The following is an 11,430-nucleotide window of genomic DNA, read 5'->3' as shown; positions in this document are numbered from 1 at the left end:
GAGTGCTTGCAATTTGCCAGGACATTATTTTTAATGAAATATTGCATCACTTCAATGGCAGCAGCAAATGCAAGATGGTATTGATGGCAAACATTGGAACAGAGATGGTGAGCCATGGCTGTGCCTTGAGCAGGATCTGGCTTTGAGTTCTGGGGAACTTGCTCACATCCAGAGTCTTCAATTCCTGCTGCCTGCTTCTGCCTGCAGCCCCTGTGGTGCTGGGGAAACAAACAATGCCAGGATTGTCTCCTTTTGTTCTTCACCGCCTGAGGCACTCAGCTCCCCCTCCTTTTTTTCAGTGTGTACGGAATGAGTAAGCCCCTTCATAAAGTGATTCAGCCTAAACTGATGTAGCCTGAAGGGGAGTGGGGTTTAATCTCCTTTGCTCCCATCAGAAGGCTGTACCAGTCTCCCATTGCAGGCTTTTCGGTGCTCACCCTAAAGGTTTTCAATGTTACTTTACATTATTATTATTATTATTATTATTTTGCATTGCTGTCCTTTAATTTCAAAAGCTTATTTCCTATTTTCCTCAGTAAAATCATATCCTAACTCAGCCTTCATTATGCTAGTGCAAACCTGCCACAAGCTTTTAATCACTTCTTTTATGGCATTTCACCTCGGTTATCTTAGTCGCTTTTTTTTTTTCCTGTGCATTTTCCAGATGCAGGGCCTTGTTGTTATTGTATAGTTATTGAGTCTGTTGCTTAATAAAACATACCATAGGCTAAAGAATGGATCACCAGGGATTTCTCTCTCTGCTGGAAACCCATTGCTAAATACATCTTAGGACCATATGGGTATTGCTGACTGAATCACAGAATCACAGAATGCCAGGGATTGGGAAGGATCTCAAAAGATCATCTAGTCCAATCCCCCTGCTGGAGCAGGAGCACCTAGATTAGGAAACACAGGAAGAGACACCTTATGGCTTTTATGGCTTTTATGGATTGTTCTCTCTGTTATTTTCAGCTGAGCAGCCTCCAGCTAAAATTCTTGTGACAATTTCCTAAAAATGTGACTTTACTTTTAATATTCTTTATATTATTAAAACGTGAACCACTTCTGTTTTGCAGATGAATATGGCTTGTTCATTAGACTTTTAAACATCACAGGCTTGGTCCTTCACTGTAGGAGTGATGCATTCCACTTCAGTGCCAGCAGCATTACTGAATGTACTGAATGTTGTGGGGTTTTTTTGGTTGGTTTTTTCTTTTCTTTTTTCTTTTTTCTTTTTTCTTTTTTCTTTTTTCTTTTTTCTTTTTTCTTTTTTCTTTTTTCTTTTTTCTTTTTTCTTTTTTCTTTTTTCTTTTTTCTTTCAATTTCTGGAGAGCTTCAGTAATGACTGTTTTAAGTGAGGTCAGCCCCAGGACCAAGGACTTTTGCTGGAAACCTCTCTCCATTGCAGCATCACTCCTTCCAACTCAGGACCTGCTCCCAGCCCAAAGCTCCTATCTCAGGCCTCATCTTCTGCCAAATGAATTATTCCCCGTGACTCCAGCTGAGCCGTGTGTTACTCATATTAGCGTGAAGAGAAAGCAGGCTGTGTGATTTTATGGCTTGGGAGTGTTTTAAAAGGGGTCGTGAAACAGTGAGTCATGGTTACTGTTTGTCTTTCATGGGGCGAGAAGTGCCTGCTCTTAGCCCTGCAATAATAACTATTCAGCTGGGGGGTTAAACTACACAGTGGCTTAATATTTGACCAGGATCATTGCAGCTCTTCGACATGCACAGCTTGCAGCAAATCACACAGGAGCCTGCGTCACCAGCCTTGATGTCACCACTGAGGGGACCCCAGCACCTCTGGGCACCTGGCTGCTGTGAGGCATAGATCCAGGTAGGCACACAAACAAGGAGGACTTGCTGGACTTCGCCCAGCCAAGTGGCACCGCGGCTTGCGGCGGCTTCCCGACAGCACGCAGGCTGCTGCAGATGGCTCCACTCTGCTTGGCTTTATCTGGGAACCGCTCCGTGTGTACCTAGTGCTGGGGAGACAGGTTTGCTTGCTTGCTTGTTTTGTCATATTTGCCTCAGGTTAAACCTCCTGGTGTGGTTTGCGGGCGAGACCCGGATACAAGTGACGGCACAAAGATGTGTCAAGAGAAGGAGACAGGGAGGGATCTCACAGACCGTGACTAACAACCCGTCCTGCGGAATGCAACCAGGGAAAGGATGACAGGCTGCTGAGTCTCCAGGAGAGCCTTTCCCACCGCTTCAAGGGCAGCTGTGGGGAGGGCACCACAAAGAGAGTGTGCTGTTTTTTTGGGGAAGTTCCTGTCTGCGTCCTGTGCGGCACTCTGGCTCTTCTTTTACTGTTGCTAGTCACGGTAAGGTGTTAAGGGCAGGAGCGCTCGGAAAAGAAGGCGAAATCGTACTGAAACTAGCTACGCCAGAAAGCATCTGCATTCTTGCCATGTCTGTGCTAGGCTTTTACAGGGAGATAGGTATGGAAATGGCTCCTTTTGTGAAGCAAATTGCCTCCCGTGGGCAGGAAGTAGAAGTTTAACATCTTCCATTTAAGTCCCCAGAGGCATCCTCAGCTGTTCTTGTTGGGCTGTGCGGTTCTCTAGGACTCCTCCTCCTCCTTCCCCTCTTTCAGCAGCCACAGCCCCTGGATAGCCGCAGACAGGCCATCTGCCAGTGCCTCTGGAGATCGCTATCCCTCAGGTCCAGGGATGGAGATTTCCCGCAGGTCCCTAGCCCCCCTTCGAGGAGCTTGCGTCACGACACACTTCTTGGTGCGAGAACTATACGGACAGCCTGAAATGCTGTAAGCAGGTTGGGAAGCAAGAATTCCCTTCATCTTTCAGCCACTGCTTCTCTTGCCTCCAACTCTACTATTCAAGAGCTTGCATGAAAACACCAATCACACTTTCAGCGCTGTGGGTCTCCTTCTGTAGGGGAACAGCAGAGCAATATGAGAAGTAGAGCAACAAAACAACACGGATAGATTTTTCAGAGATCCCAATATGATCCATTTGTAATCAAACTGCCAGCTTCACCTAAGCATTGAGGGGTGGGGGTCATTCCTATGCCTGCCCATGCCTGCAAGAGGGTGCAGCATGTCCTTACCTTGTGGTGTCAACCTCATGATGGTACAGTCACCTCTGCTGCCTTTCCTGGCTTAATTTGTGTTAACTACCATGTTTGTAACCACAGGGAAAGTGATTATTTTCAAAGGAGGTGAAGAGTGGCTCCTGGATGATCGGAAGGAAAAATGTCCTCTCTGGGCTGGGACTCGAGGGAAAGAGGCCAGTCTGCTCCTCCAGAAAGAGGAGCCGGGGCCCTGCTGAATTATTGATGGTGCATAACAGCCATCAGCTTGCAGAGAAGGAGAAGCACCATCTTCAGTCTCAGCTGTGGATGGAGGTCATCAGCTGCGAGAGCAATGTAACCGGAGCTCTCGTGCCCTGGTGTCACGGCTGTTTGGCACAGCAGTACAAGCACTCAGCTCTCCCTGACCCAGGCCCTGGGCCTTTACAGAAGCCTTCTTCTGTAGAATTGAATCCCATTCTGCTCCTTTTGGAGGCAAAAATTCCCTCTTAGGGCAGGCGTGCAGGAAGTGGCTGTGCACCCATGGAGGACCTGCTCTGGCCTGCTTTGTATGGGACACCTGGTGCTGTGCGCTGGAACTGGCACCACGCCTTCACAGGGTGTTTTCACACATCGTCTTTGAGCTTCTTCCTCTTATTTAATGATTGATTCAATTACCTTATTGCTGGAGCAGCCCTACTTAATCAGTAAGCATTTATTTCTGTATTTCCAGCTTCTCGTAACAAAGAGTTCATGAGTAAGCACGTATAATCCATAGTGGCATAACAAACATCCTGCAAGGCTGCTTGCTTTGGCTTGCAGCTATCCTGAAAGGCCTCTGGCATTCCCCTGTAGCTGACCCAGGCGGCACCAGGGCACCATGCTTATTGCTTTGTTGATAAAGTGCAAGCAACAGGGTGAGATTGCCTGTGGCCTTCTCACATGCCTTATCTCAGCCTTAGTTTGCACTTGAGCAAGGTTACAAGTAACAGTGGCCCCAGCTGATGGCAGAGCAGGCATTAGGGCCGGGTGTTCCCCTCTTCTCCACATCCATCTCATGCTTCATAAATTTGGCTCAGTCCATTTAGAGTTGTGGGAGAGTAATAGGGTTGTTGCACAGAATTGGGGGAAGGGGGACAACTGGAACCTTCAACTGCAGTAGATTTTGGGTTTACACTTTCCTTGATCTTAGTGCCATTTCCTCAGAAAAATCTGTCAGCATTTGGGGCAGTAGGAATAAGGGGAAAATGACAGTCTTTGAACACCAGGATAGAGCATTTCTGTATGTAGACAACTGATGCCTGGCATCCTTTGGTTCAGATTTACTATGTGGTCAGCCAGCCTATTAACCTCTGAAAAGTCAGTAGTTGTAAACATGTCAGAAGATGTTTGAGGGGTTTTGGAATGTTAAAAATCTCTCCTCAGGGAGTATGATCCCAGCCTCTCTTGTTATGGATTTTTTCTGGGTGATTTTGGTTAAATAAGACAGCTTCCAGAGTGAAACTTGAGAGGGAATACAGTCAAGTAGTGAGGAAAAATGAGGAAAGCTTAGTAAATTAATTACCTGACAGCTCTCTCCTGAATACAAGCTTTAGGTTGTCTGCAAAGCAGGGAACAAGGATACTATTTTTAGGTGTACTTTATCCTTCCCTGTAATGCTGCTGAAGCATGCTTCAGAATCAGAATTTTGCAAAATTTTCTGTAAGAAAATCTTTGGCTTTTGTTCAAACTTAGGGAAAAAGAAGGGCTGGAGTGCTCCATTTTCTTATTGGCCCATGTAGGACTTGCTGTTGGCCAGTTGCCACTGTCCCTCTGGGCACAATTACCTGGTTGTGACAAGGGGACCTGGTATGACTTCCAGAGGATGCCAGCACTGGCATATCTTCTTTTCCCACACAGCCCATGGGACTGGAACTGCTGATGTGCTTTACAGCAGAAGGTCTCAGTTCAGGTTCAGCCGTTTGACCGGGCAGCGCCTGCAGCAGGTCACAGGAGGGCTCTGGGGACGGGTGGATAAAGGGGTGTGACACAGCATCTAGGGGAAACTGGCAGTGCATAAACAAGTCCAGTCTGATTTCTGCCCCTCTGTACTGCACTGCCCATGTCCCCTAACATAAGACAGGGCAATAATGTTGCAGAACTTTAACCCCTCTTCTATTAAGAAAGAGATTATAAACCAAACAATGGTAATAAACACTCTAGCAGTTTACAGTGCTTCAGCAGATGGACCTATTTACCATCTATAATTACCTTTTTACAAGAAGGAAATAATGCTTTATCCGTTAACCTGCAGTACTTTGTCACACTACATATAGCTTTTTTTTAATAAGAACACAGATAATTTGTTTTATTGCTGAAATGCCTTGCTCAGACGACCTCAAATTCAGATTGTCAGGTTTTCTAGACAGAAGTTTTACAGAAAGCTAGAAGAAATGTACAGACTGCAGAAGAGGTGAAATGGGGAGTGCTGATTCTGAGTTTGGCTGGTAACACCACTGACCTAGCACTCCCATCCTTGTAAAAGAGCGGATCAGCCCATTGAATTTGCACACACACGTCAGTTGCATCTGTAGGAAAAGTAATTCAAAACCTTCTCTTCCCCACCTCCTGCTGCTTCTTGGAGCTGACGTACGTTAAATATTAACAACCTTTGTTCATCGGTTCCCTGCTTCACTTTTTAACAGCAGATGTTATTACACCAAGCCATCTCCCTTCTCTTCCTGCTCATCAGCAGCATCCTGTGAAACCCAAGAGCCTGCTCTTGTAACCCTGCCTACCGCACCTGCCACTGCTCCCTGGCATTGCCAATGCTGCCTGCCTTCGACATCCACAAGTGGCTTGTGCTGTGAGCCAGGAGCTGCGGGGAGACACTGCTTACAAGACGGAGGAGAGCAGCCAGGAACAAGGAGGAGGAAGTGGTGAGGATGGCCAACAACTCCAGTGCATTGCCCCGGGTGACTTTCCAGACTCCAGAGAAACCTGGGGAAGAATCATCACACAGAAAACTGGGCAAGCTAACCATAAAGTACAATCGCAAAGACCTGCAGCGTTGGCTAGACCTGGAGGAGTGGATCAATGCCCAGCTGCAGGAGCTGTATCAGTACCCGGTGAGTAGCTGGGGCAAACCAGCTCCTCACTCATTGAGGGAATGAGATGAGAGGCTGTATGCAGGGATAGAGGTGTGCTTGCTTAGCTTACTGGAAATAGATCCTTGCTATCAGTTTTGCTGCTGGCAGTACCTGAACTAGCTGGGTTTGAGGTACTCAGTGCATCCTTCAACCCTTTGGCCTTTGTGACTTTATCCTGAGGCACTGAGGATAAAACAGTATCTGCAGCTGCAGATGCTAGACATGCTACTGGCAGCAGGGGAAGAAAAACAAAACACGTGCTCAAATTACACAACTCCCCAGAGCAGCCTTCCTGGCCTGCATTTTCATTACCACCAGCAGCTGTCGGTCCTACATCATTCTTATGCACCTAAGAGTTGGGAGCATAACCAGGAGACTTGGGAGCAACGAGGTCCAGTGCCTCAATGGTGTAGGATAAGTGATGTTTCTGGAAGCACTTCTCAGAGTGGGAGCTGGCCTGAGATGGATATACATTTTGACAGACCAGTGTATATGCTGAGCCCCTTTGGAGGCAGGTTAGACCTTGCATTCCTTGGAAATTTAGGTATGTAGCCATCTCGGGCTGCACCTGTCTAGCAACATGCTCCCTCCGGCCTTCTTGTGTCATAAATGTCTGCTTTCACCATGGAGGTTTATGTAGCTTTGAAAGGACTAGAGCCATTTCCTCTGTTTCACCCTGTCACTCAATATGATGCTAACTCTGCTTTTATTTTATTTGGTTTCACTGGAATCTCTCCATTTATCACCATTGTAAAGTTAAATGCAAGCACCTCAAGGCTGCTATGAGGGAACCTGCAGGTTTCATCTATCCAAGTTCCCCAAGGGGATGTGGTTCTAGCCACCACAAAATACCACTGTGCTCTGAGTAGAAACAAATGTTCCTGATAAGTAATGTCTGAGGGAGAAGATAGGAGACAATCTCATTTCCATCTTAAAATTTGTATACATTTATTTTGTCTGCATTTATGAAACCAACAAAAAGAGAAAATTTAGAGTCCTACTGATGCTCACAAGTTGAAGGACCAAACAAAAGGGGCATGGTAGTTCTGAAGAGATGAGCAAAGAGAGTGGCTGCTGCTTTGAGCAACAGGACCTTTGGGTAATGACTGTAGTTTTAAAATATTAGTTCAGAGAGGGCTTTTTTGAGATAGATGTGAGGCATTTCTTGGTATCACCAGTAACATAATGCAAGATGTGACTCTGTGTATTACTTTCACTTGTCTAAGTCTACAGATATACATCTGTAGAGATGTCAGAAGAACAACTCAGGCTACTTTATTACGTGTTTTTCTGTGAGTTGACTAACTGGGAGTTGTTTGTTGTTACCAGAGTAGCTCCACAGAGGAGATATTTTTTTTTTTCCAGTAAGCACAAGTGGGAAATGCAGCCATGCCCACATGGGAATTGATTGCAAATAGATTGCCTTTGCTAGCACCGCTCCAGCACAACGGTTTTAGCAACTCCCTGGTGTTCCAGGTCAAATTAAGACATTCCTGACAGGAACTACATAATGCAATGCTGATCCAAATCAGAGATTGTTAATAGCATACAATAGAAGTTTACATATTACCTTTTCAAATAAACAATAAATGACTTGTAAGCACCCAGAAGTCCAGCAGGTACTCCTGCCCTGCTCCATGCACTGCAGCAAGATGGTTTAGTTAGCCGTGGTAGCTTGGGCTTCTTTGGATCCATTGACTTCCATTACATCAGCTCCCCATCATTTCCCCCTTTGCTCCTCCTGCCCTTGGCAGTGCAGTGTTTCTCCATGTCTTCCAGAAACCCACATGACAGCTGGAGTAAATGGCACTGCAGAGTCAACTGCCAGCAAGATTAAATCCAACATCATCTCCTGATACAAATAATCTGATTGCTATGCTGTTTACTGCCGTGAAGCTTTTCACAACAAAACTAAGATCTGGGAGACAATTTGGGTTTTCAAGACCTTTCCCTGCACTTGGAAGCAGAACCACGGTCTCAGCTTAGACCAGATCAACACCTGTTATCTAAATAGTCATGTGAAAACTATTATTTTTATGAAGAAATGCTGTATAGGTCACAGTACAGTATGTGTAACTGTTTTATTCTTAGTTATCAAGTCAGGTGTGTAACAAAGCTGAGCTCCTACTGTTTTTCTGCTTCCTCTCTGGCATGGTGTCAAAGACTGATGGGAAACAGTTTCTTTTTTTTCCCCATAAGTACTGTGTTTATTGTTTAATGTTTTACATGCCTGTCTATTAGGTGCTGCGCTTACTCTACTGAGTACTGTGATAAAATATCACTAGTGTCAAGTTGTTAAAGGTTCATTTTGCAACTACATTGCAAAATGCAGCCTGCATTACAGTCTTGTAGGGGAATGTGGAGCTAAAATGTGCCTATGGCCAAGTTTACAAGTGTTCCCAAATAACATTCACTTGTACTGAGACTGTAACTCCTACCTCCAAAACCTGTGGGTCTCTCTTACATTAAAACTATATTCTATCCTCCAATTCCTATTAGAGAAAGCTGACAAATAGTAAGTTACACCTTTCAAAAGCATAGCTGTTTGCTTCTTCATTTCTGCAAAAATCCATAGTATAAATACCAACTATGTGAATGTATGCAGCCATAAAGCTTAAAATCTCCCTGTATTTTAGTACCTCTTTAAGATTAAACCTGACGGACTTCTGTTTGATGAACAATTTGCACACACTCTTTTCAGAATCAGGTTGTCCCAAGCCGGATTACACTGCATTGTAGTTAGCAATTGACATTGGATATTCTTGAAAAGGTGTTCCCATCACAGACTGTGATCCCTGAGCAGGGATCAAGTGTTGAGGTGGGAGCAGATGATGAATCAAGATGTGTGGCTGTAGCAGACACCACAGAGGTAAGACACCTCTTGGTAAGAACCTCCTTACTTTGAGATGATTTGTGTCTTGACGTCAGCTTTGCAGCATGGTTCTCTTGTAATTAGATCCTTTTCAGATGCTCACTTCTTCAAAGATGGTCTCTGGAGTTCTTAAAAGTTTGAGGGTTATGAACTATGCTGGTTTTTATTTTCTTCTTTTTAGCTAAGAGAGAAAACAGATGCAGAAGTTCCTGGACCAGTAATTGACCTTGAAGATCTCCTGGAAGTCCCCAATGAAGAACAGAAATTGAAACTACAGGTCAGACAGAGGAACTTGGTAACTTCAATGTAGGAACTGCTGGTGTAATACAGTACAGCAATATGTTTGGGTTGCAGAAAATGTACATACTATAATGTATGCTGCTTCCCTGTGTCTTGAAGCCAGTCAAGAATAGTAAGATTATATATCCTTTTTACAGCTGGAGGGAAGGGTCAACTTATGAAATATTAAAATGATGTCTCTCTGGCTTTCAGGAAATCCTCCATGAGTGCTCCAGTCCAACAGAGGTGAGTCAAGCACCACTGACACACATATATTATGCTGTGCTCTGAGTGCATGTTTGTTTATACAGACTATTGTTGGGCAGTGACTTCTTAGGTCAGTTTTACACACATTTTTTTCCCCCCCTGAACTTTACATGTCTCGATTTTGAGTTAGGGAGTTAAGGAAGCATCACTGTCATGGTATTCAAACAAACAGAGCCCAGTGTTCTGCTGCGTGGCACACACATCAGACAGCAATTGACTTCCCCACACTCTGCAGTGTGCAGCAGAGTCCCCCGTCCCTGATTCAGTCACATGCACTGCATGTGAACATTATGCTCGGATGCTTTTCATCAATCTAAATGCCTTATCCAGCCTTTCAATTTAGTTGTACAATGACAAACAGCAAGTGAGACAGATGCCTTTACAGTGCGGTCTTTACAGTGCTGTTACTTGCCCCGGAGAAGGCAAAGTTTGCACTAATTACAGAGAGTCACAGAATCATTAAGGTTGGAAGAGACTCTAAGATCATCTAGTCCAACCAATGATCCATTATAGCACTAATAACTACAAATAAACAAATCAAGAGCCAGACAATAAAAAAGAATTTGCAGTGTGAGAAACTCCTGGTTTCTGTGAACCGAGAGTGTTTATTTTTAGTATAACGTTAAATAAAATAATTTAATATTGTTTACAGTCTTTTAATTACTGGAGTGGAAGGCATAACCTGAACATCAAGCAGTCAAAATAGTTGCTTAGATTTCTGTTTGGAATAACCAGATGACCCAGTTTGGTCCGTAGTGCTTGGCTGTGTCAGCAGTGGGGTTTATGTCCATTAACTGCTCAACTACCTGGCCTGCCAGTCCTCAACCCCTACTCCAGGTTATCATTAATCTTATGTGCGTCCTGCTCCACCCCCTTCTCTGCCAGCCACTTCCGTGTAGAACTGGCATTGATCCACTGAGATTTGCAGTCCCCAACGTGAAGCTTTACAGGTTCAGCAAGGAAGCAACGAGAGGGACAGCATGCTTTGCCCTACATTGGGAGGGCAGCAGAAGTGGGCAGGAGGTTATGGTGGCAACAGGAAGCAGGGGAACCTGAGACAACAGCATCTTGAGGTCATCTCAAGGTGGAACAAGCAGGCATTGGGAAGAAGGCAGGCTAGCTGCTGCAAAAAAAAAAGCAAACATGGCTGTTCCAGAGGGAGCCAGGGAAGGAAAGAAGAAGGGCTTTTAAACCCCGTTCAGCCATCAGAAGGTCTAATTTCCTAAGCTAGAATATACATTTGCTTAACATATGTCAAAATCCTGGTTTCTGCTCCTGAAGAGAAACATGTGAATAATGTAAAAGGCACAGTATTCTTTGGGCCAGTGAGAAACGGAATTAACATCCTTCTTCCTACAATTCTTACTGTAGGACTTCATTACGGAATTGCTCAGTCGATTGAAAGGTCTCCGGAGAATCACCAATCCTCAGAAGAGGTTACCTCACCCATAAGGGACATCTAGCTTTGGTCACAAGGAAAAATGCATCTTTCCCATAAAAAAAAAAACAGATCAGCAAGATCACTTCAGAATACATTTAGGATTTACTGTTATTAAGGAACTTCACTGAGTTCGTGAAATTTGTACCAGTGGCTTCAAGTTTCCACTCCTTCCAGATCTACGTGCACAGCAGGAGGCTAAGCTGTGTGTTTTCCTGATTCTCAAAGGGCATTTTAACCTGGAGAATGGGACAAGATGTCCTTCCTTTCATTTCTTCTAGGAATTTCCAAGCTGGCTTGGGAGCAACGAATACAGTTCTCAGAAGCACATAAAAACTTCCTTCTTTCCATCCACTGCAAGGAAAACAAGGAACTGGTTATCACTCCTTCATCACCATGGAAAGTTGGTTTCT

The 11,430-nt window shown here is 44.7% G+C and overlaps 1 protein-coding gene across 1 annotated transcript; it reads left to right on the top strand.

Moving 5' to 3' along the window:
- Nucleotides 1-5,957: 5,957 nt before the first annotated feature.
- On the top strand, nt 5,958-11,031 carry PPP1R14D (protein phosphatase 1 regulatory inhibitor subunit 14D; the record flags this gene model as incomplete). The annotated part of the gene is made up of 4 exons (XM_079537746.1): nt 5,958-6,140; nt 9,215-9,310; nt 9,526-9,558; nt 10,951-11,031. 4 exons carry the CDS (start codon nt 5,958-5,960, stop codon nt 11,029-11,031), a joined length of 393 nt encoding a protein of 130 aa, XP_079393872.1.
- Between the last annotated feature and the right edge of the window lie 399 nt (nt 11,032-11,430).

Source organism: Tetrao urogallus, assembly GCF_951394365.1.
Source record: "Tetrao urogallus genome assembly, chromosome: 6".
NCBI lineage: Eukaryota > Metazoa > Chordata > Aves > Galliformes > Phasianidae > Tetrao > Tetrao urogallus.
The sequence above is the reverse complement of the archived record's forward strand: the minus strand, read 5'-3'. Positions and strand labels throughout refer to the sequence as shown.